The following is a 7,519-nucleotide window of genomic DNA, read 5'->3' as shown; positions in this document are numbered from 1 at the left end:
TTCAGTTAATGATGCTTGCTGCATACTTTGAATTCATCTCTTAAAATGCTGTTTTCTCAAAGGGGTACCAGTAAGGAACATTTTTTGAAAAAAAATTATCGAGATAGTTTCTTTTGGTATAACAATTTCACAGATTTGACTTCATGGTTAACTACTGTTGTGTGTGTGATTCAGGGATGAGGGGACTATTTAGGGCAGGAGTTTTGCTGTGTGAAGGTTTTTGTTTTGTTTTCCCATTTTTGCAAGCGAGTGGAATTGCCCTTACACTCTAATTGCCAGCAAGTCTGTAGCAACAACCACTTTCATGTAGTTCCTGAAAGTAAGGATTGAAGCATATAAAATATTACAATGACCTGAAATATTAAGGGATAGATGTTTTTCCCCAATAACACCTTTGAGGCATATAATTTTGTTTAATTCTTCCCCATTTATTTCTTTTCACAATATAGTAAATTTCTTTGTCTGGCACCCTTGCAATACGGGGAGGAGGAACAGGAAAACGACTGATGGTTTTAATGGAGGAAATGCCATCGTTAGGATGAATGGTCAGTGAAGTGCATCAGTGATTCAATCTGCCCAGCTGTCATGATCTTCACAGACAGCTCTCAGGCACTGAAATGAGCTGTACATTCCCCAGGCTTTCTGAATGAGATAGACGAAACCAGTTGAGCAATGAAAAATGGCTACTGAGCTGTGCTAAGTTTTCACTGCTGAAGTTGAGGACCACACCATGAGGCTTTTGCCAGACTAGTCAAAGAGTGATATTTCTGCTTTAAGGAAAATTCAAAGCTGTAACAGGCTCTTCCCAAACAAGGATAGAAAATCAAAATGTTGATTTTAATGAAATGAAGTTTTACATAGCTTAGAGAAGGGATGTGGTCAGAGGGGAGAGAGCTGTTCATTGCTCTCAAGCCATTACAGGCTACTGAAAAAAGAAATAAATAGGTGTTTCTTCTTGCATATGCAGAACAAAACAAGAAGCTAAGAGCTTAGTTTTAATCAGGCTAGAACCTGAGGAGACTCTTAAAATGAGGAAATAATTGGAAGCCACCATCACTGGAAGGCTGTAAGAACAGGTTAAGGGAATGTCAGCCAGGACAGGCTGAAGTACAGGTGGTTCTTGAAATAGGAGCAGAGACCTCTCAAGAGGATTTAGCACATTCTTACTTTCCTTTATTTTAGCCTCACAGAAATATTTTATTCTTGATTACATTTCATTTTAAATCTCAGAAGTGTCTGAGACAGATGAGAGTTGTTGCTTTATGCATATTTAACACTGTAAAATCTACCGAATTACCATTAATGTACCAGATTTACCATATAAATTGTGGTGATTTGCTTAGCTATATTTAACTACAGAAGAAGACATTCACTAATTGCCCATGAAAATTCTAATTATGTTCTCAGGAAATGTTCAGACACTGATCTTCCAGGATGATAGATCTTTGTTAATATAAAACACCAGCAAATTTTAATTTAATTTTGCACGGCAAAATTACATCTAGCATCTCAAAAGTGAGCACAGCTATTAGGAACCCAACTTGAAACACTCTTGTTTGAAGAATAAAGTCTGTAAGCACTGTGCCACCAATAGGCTATAACTGAAAGTCAGACACTGCAAAGGTATAGGAAGTTACTCACTGCTGTCACACTAGTGGTGGAAATACAGACCCACAGTGCAGCTGAAAAAGTGATTTACTTAGAGAATGAGATGATGCCACAGGTTACAAGCTTTTTTCTTTTCAAGGACATGATCTGCTTTATATCTTCAGGTTTTGGAACTGAAAAGGCAGCATCTAAGATGCTAAGACAATTTTCCAATGGTAATGTTTTTCTGAGCGTTTGATAAAAAGATTTGTAAGACTAGCATTTTTCTCAGTTAAATTTGTAAGACTAGCATTTTTCTCAGTTAATATACCTGAGTGTTGCTAATACTTTTCTCCAGGAGCCTGTTACCTTTTGATGGATGTGAGCTTTAGTGTTAAACATGAGCTGTTTTAAAAGAGAGAGTGAAACTGTGTTGCTTTGATAGGGAGTGGAGAAAGGAGAAATCCTTTGCCCTTTCAGCTGAGGGAGGGCTTTGAAGCTGCTGAGCAACACTGCAGCACCACATCGACTCTCTGCTGGGCAAGTAGGACCTTGCAAGGCATCTTTGCAAAGCAGCTGGCTTAAAGCCAAGGCTTGGTCAAAGGAATCTGTCTTCTGGTATTTTTAAGTGATTTATGTCTCTTTCAGGAGCAGGGCAGTTGAGCTGGCTGGTCTCAAAGCCTGGCTGGAGGATAAGAAATGCTGCTTTTCCTCAAGCTAGAGGGCTTCTGCTTTACCCAGCCTTTCATCTGGTTTGTTGAAGCCAAATTTCACACTGAGGTAGAGCAGCCTTCAAGCCATTTAGTTATTTAACTTTTTTTTTTTCTAGAGCAGGGACCTTCTGGTCCAGTATGTAAGAGCTCCTGCCCACTAAGACCCAGTGTACTTAGTTTGAGATTGGTAGGTGGGCTCTGTGTCCAGCCATGTGGAAGCACTAAATTAATTCCTCAGGTCAGCAATTTGCTGTTAGCTTCATGTCTTCTGCCTTTTGGGAATTGCTTTTTCACAATTAAAGCTAGATTCCTTGCTGGAAACCCTTGACTTTGTGTGCAGCAGACAGAACTAAACTGCATCCTATCAGTCAGCTGATGTACTAAGAAACCCTCTGTTCAGCTGTCCATGGCCATGGAGGAGAAGAAGGGGTGTCCACAGCAAGATCCTTGGCAAAATCTGCCCACACCCCTGGGGTGAGGGTCCTTGGAAACCATCCCCAGCTTCTCTCCATTCTCAGTGCCCGTGAGGCCACGCTGCAGCCTCAGCAGTGCGTGGCTGGCTCACAGCAGACGCTTCATTTCACAGGGAGCCCCTTGGGACTGATGGCAGCTCCGTGGATTCCTGGGTATAACCTCCCACTGCCCTAGACAGCAGCATAGCTGCAGGAGGCAGCACAACTAGCCAAGTTCAGGTGAAACCAAGCCAGAAAACATTAAGTGCTGCTGTGTAGATTCACCCATCACATATGCTCTAGCTCAGCAGGTAAGTCTGGCCCTCAGATTAAGACGTGCTCCTGCCAGACTTGCCCAAAGCACAGCAAGATCCTTGACAAAATCTGTCCAACCAAAATATTCCAGGTAAATTTACTGAGATACAGTGTTTTTTAAAATGATACAACTTGCAAGGTGAATACTTTCAAGGATCTCTCATTTAGTGAAGAGGTTGGATTTCATTTTCAGGGTAGTGCCAGCTTCTGATCTGAGATGCCTTACCACAGCCAGCTTTAGCAGATCCCATGGCACAGAACAAACTGGTTGTACCTCGTTTCACAGCTAAGTTTGTTTTACAGAAAGTGAGAAAATAGATAGAGAACCAGATGTATCAAAATAAAATTTATTCTTAAAATGGCTAGTTTACACATAACAGCAAAGGTTACATAAGGAAAAGTGCAATTAGTGGAGGAGGCTTATTTCAGCTTAGTATTTAACATCTCGCTGCACTGCAAGTAGCTTCACACTCAGGCTATTATACTTCTTAGCCGTGGACAAAAATGTGATTTATTTTTTGATGTTAACACCATTTCTGTATAGCTAATAGGTGTGCCAGCATTCACACCTGCTGAGCATGTACTGGACAATTTCTCACACAAGTCTTGCATGAAACTCATATAACATTTAAAGTTTGACAGCTCAGAAAGCGAAATTATAAGCATACAGATACAAAATATATATTAGTTTACTAAAGTCTAAAAACAAATAAACTTATAAAAATGAGGTAAACCAGAACAGTTTTCTATGTGCAAGCCTACATTCAGTCTAGAAAAACCTAGTAACAACCCTGCTCTTTTAAAGAAATTAGCTCTCACAAAGTGCAGCTAATTCACTGTCTTCAATATGAAGGACCTTGCCTATGTTACTTGTGAAAAGTCACGGCTAACGTTGCAATCAGGAGCAAGATACTCAAGCATCAGATGCTGTAAGACTAGATCAGGTGATGAGTGGAATCACCTAATGATACTACAGAGTAGGAAATTCACAAATCGCTTTGTTTTGTTGCCTAACCCTATTTTTGTCATGTTAGGGTGGCTTGAAAATTTTTTCAAAGGCACATTTTTCTTTTAACATTGAAAGGCAACTGTCTGCCTGGTAAATAAGTAGGATGGTGAAGTCAAGGTTACATTCGTTAACAAATGCAAGGCTTCACAAAGACAGTAAGGACAGAGGTGACTTCTTAAAGCAGTGGTCACTTCTACTATCCACTTTGCATCATTTTCTTTAGTCTTCTTTTTATGCCATAGATCTTTCTCTGAGATTTAGAAAAACAGCTTTGGAAAGAAGTAATCAGAACATTGCACATCTCCAAGTTATGTAGCACATTCTACCTCTTCCCCTTTTCCCACTTGTCCATTATCCTCTCCAAGTTTCTTAACAGGTATTGAAGCCACAAATCTTTGCCATGCACCCCTACCTGCCTTTGCTACAAGCACGTAGAGGGCCACAGCAAGCCTCCTGACAGCATCTACTGCACTCCTGATAGTGCAAAATGAGTTGTGACATTCTGTTTCCACCCCGGTGCACACACACATACTCGCACACAGTTACCACAGCTTGCTGAGACACCATTGCCTTCCATACTACTTTGCAAGTCTCTCTCCTAGTGACCCAGGAGAGCTGACAGCAGGAAGAAAGCAGCATATACTTGAGATACAGGCAAGCTACTCCTATAGTATGTAGCACACACATGAGTCGCACCTTGGTTTTTTTTCCTTCCAAGGAGAAAGTTTGGCTAAGAACTTCAGGAGCATAATATGGTTTAACAAGTCCCACAGTCTAATGAACTTGGATTTTTTCAGACAGCAAACAAAACCTGCCAGGTGGTTTCACCATGCAGTAAGTGAACCAGAAATCTAGCACTGTTCTGTTGCCAAAGGGAAGGATTCTTCCCCAGCAGTCTGGATCACCAATATGGTAATGAACGTTCAATCTGACCCAAGCTCTGCCAATGGGGAAACAGGCCACCGGACAACCTTGGACTGCCCAGCTGATCAGGTTCTCTCTCTTGTCCTCTCCTTGAAGTCTGAAGATCTACATAGCCTTCCTTGGCAGATGATATCTGAACACCATTAGGCTTCCACTCTGCGTGTACAATTTTGTAATTCTGACCCTCATGGTTGTCCCAGAAGGTATGTTCTCCACTTTGGTAAGAAATGCAAAACTCTATCTTCTCTTCAGAGGAAATGGCAGGAGGAAAATCAATGGCAAATGAGAAGGTATCATTTTCAAAATCACTGTAAACATTGTTCATGTACACACACTCAACATCTCTGTAGGTCTTCCACGTATCGAAAGTAATACGAACCTGAACCTTTTTTTCAAAGCTGACATTTTTTACTTTCACAGTGCCTGAGAGGACCTTCTCTTGCAGGGTGCAGGTCTCCAGGCAGACCAGGTTCCTCTGCAGACGGTTCCTGAAGTCCAGGTAGTCAGCTGAGGGCTGAGGGAAACCCAGAATCAAGTTTTTCTCCTCATGGAGTTTTAAGTCAGATGTTATGTCCTCAATGCCTAAGAGGTCAAACTGCAGATCCCACACAGGGGGCTCCTGGAACTCAGAGAAGGTGTGGATCACTGTCAGGGACAGCCCCTTGGAGTCTGCAAACACAACGCGCTTCTTGGCTCGGGCTGGCGAGTGGTTCCAGTCGCTCTTCTGATCTTCAGAGTCACATTTCACATGAAGGCACGGCCTGAGAGGTTTGAGTCTGTTCACAAAGCTGTTTCTTTGGCAGTCCTCGAGGGGGTTGAGAAAGCTCTTCAGTGGTGGAGAATGGGCTATGCAAATTCGCATGGCCATATCCACAGGCATGCTGGAGCTGGGCAAGGGTCTGGGGTCCAAGATCTGGATCATTCTGAATGGAGAAGAAACACAGGATGTCATCATTTATTACATCAGATAAGAAGCTTCTCAAGAATGTGTGTTTACTTTACCATTCTCTTAATTATTCATGGCCTCATCTCTGCACAGTTTTAAACAATGCAGCCTAAATCAAAATTGACAGTTCTACCGAAGGAACCAGGGTGAAACTAGTCAGTCATTTCTTGCCAATCCTAAACTTCTTCAATTCAAATCTACTCTCCTTTCTTTAGCCAAATCTCTGACAAACAGATTTTAGTGAAAGCGAATGGAACGCATTTTCTTGAAAATAAGAAAAGAACATTCTTGTAACGAGTAAAACAGATCCAGTTAAAGTAGAAGTGCTCATCCATTTGAACTTCCCTCTTAGAGGACCTGAGTGAGATCTTAAAATTCCAACAAGCTGGATCAGCTGCTTAATCTTTGAGCAGAGACAGCACTGTATTAAGCAAGTTGCCTATCCCATGAGAGCATCAGATGGGATTCTATATATCTTTATGCAGAACCATCATTCTGTGGCTCTGAACAACTGTCAGTTGATCTTTTTAGGAACTTGTTTCGTTGAATACAAATACTAAAGCACCTTCATAAATATTTTTATAAGCTGTGAACCCAGGTCTAAGTAATAGGGCTCTTTGCACTGTTAATGTCAACTGCTGACTGAAGCAGGGGAAAAAAAGTGGCAGAAGGACATACTATTTTTTCACCTCATTAGGCTTCAAGAATTTACTTTAAAACAACTTTTGATAATCCCTAAAGACTATGCTGAAAGTCTACTGCAAGGATTCAATAAGAATGCTACAGGTTTTTCTGTAGAGTTACTCATAACCCTCCCTTTCAGATGACAGATATCAAAATTACTGTGCAAGGCCACGGCCCATGCAATGTCAGATAGCTTGAATATTTCTAAAAAGGGGCTTCAATCGTAGCGTATCCCTGCTGAGATGGATGCAGTCCTTGCAGGAAATTCTAGTTTTGTTGAGTCACAGAAAGGCATTTACTTTGTCACTTAAATAAATGGCTTTCTGCTTCCCAGAGTTCTCACTGGTATTCCAGAGCTCTGCCAAAACTAAAGCAGAAGCTGTGCTGGCCTCTTCTTGCTTTTTTTATTGTGGAGTATTTACCATAATAAGCAGTAGGAGGATAGTACCCGAATCAAATTAATCAACTTTTGCTTTGCTTTATTAGGAATAGAACTAAAGGGTCAGAAAATACTCTCTCTGCAACTTTGGTGACCCGAGCTTTTGCAGTGTCAGATAAAAAAAAAAAAAAAAAAAAAAAAAAAAAAAAAAAAAAAAGTTAAAAAGCCCACGCAACACCGAAATAGCAAACAAGCGCCAAGCATGCAAACCCCACGGCACCACCGGAGCAGCCGCGGGCTGCCGGAGGGGCGGCGGGCGCTGCCGGCGCTCGGGCAGCAGCGGGGGCAGCGCCCGGCGGGACCCGCGGAGCGCAGCGAGCCCCGGGCGCCGCTGGCACAGCCAGACACAGCCCTGGCACAGCCCTGGCACAGGGGCAGCGGGGCCCGGCCGGCGCTTACCTGCTGCGCTGCGCTGCGCTGCGGTGCGGTGCGGTGCGGTGCTGGGGCCGC

General features: G+C 42.4%; 1 protein-coding gene across 1 annotated transcript; it reads right to left on the bottom strand.

Annotated features, from left to right (window-relative positions):
• Positions 1-3,400: 3,400 nt before the first annotated feature.
• On the bottom strand, positions 3,401-7,513 carry PPP1R3C (protein phosphatase 1 regulatory subunit 3C). Its single transcript, XM_041461542.1, has 2 exons — positions 7,469-7,513; positions 3,401-5,923 (listed from the first exon to the last, which is right to left on the bottom strand). The coding sequence occupies exon 2, from the start codon at positions 5,920-5,922 to the stop codon at positions 4,978-4,980; it is 945 nt and encodes a 314-aa protein (XP_041317476.1). The 5' UTR covers position 5,923; positions 7,469-7,513; the 3' UTR covers positions 3,401-4,977.
• Between the last annotated feature and the right edge of the window lie 6 nt (positions 7,514-7,519).

This window comes from Pyrgilauda ruficollis, unplaced genomic scaffold, assembly GCF_017590135.1.
Source record: "Pyrgilauda ruficollis isolate IOZ18807 unplaced genomic scaffold, ASM1759013v1 scaffold15, whole genome shotgun sequence".
In the NCBI taxonomy this organism is placed as follows: domain Eukaryota; kingdom Metazoa; phylum Chordata; class Aves; order Passeriformes; family Passeridae; genus Pyrgilauda; species Pyrgilauda ruficollis.
The sequence above is the reverse complement of the archived record's forward strand: the minus strand, read 5'-3'. Positions and strand labels throughout refer to the sequence as shown.

Excerpts from the sequence above, each read along its gene's own strand:
- PPP1R3C (XM_041461542.1), bottom strand. The coding sequence starts at position 5,922 with ATGATCCAGATCTTGGACCCCAGACCCTTGCCCAGCTCCAGCATGCCT.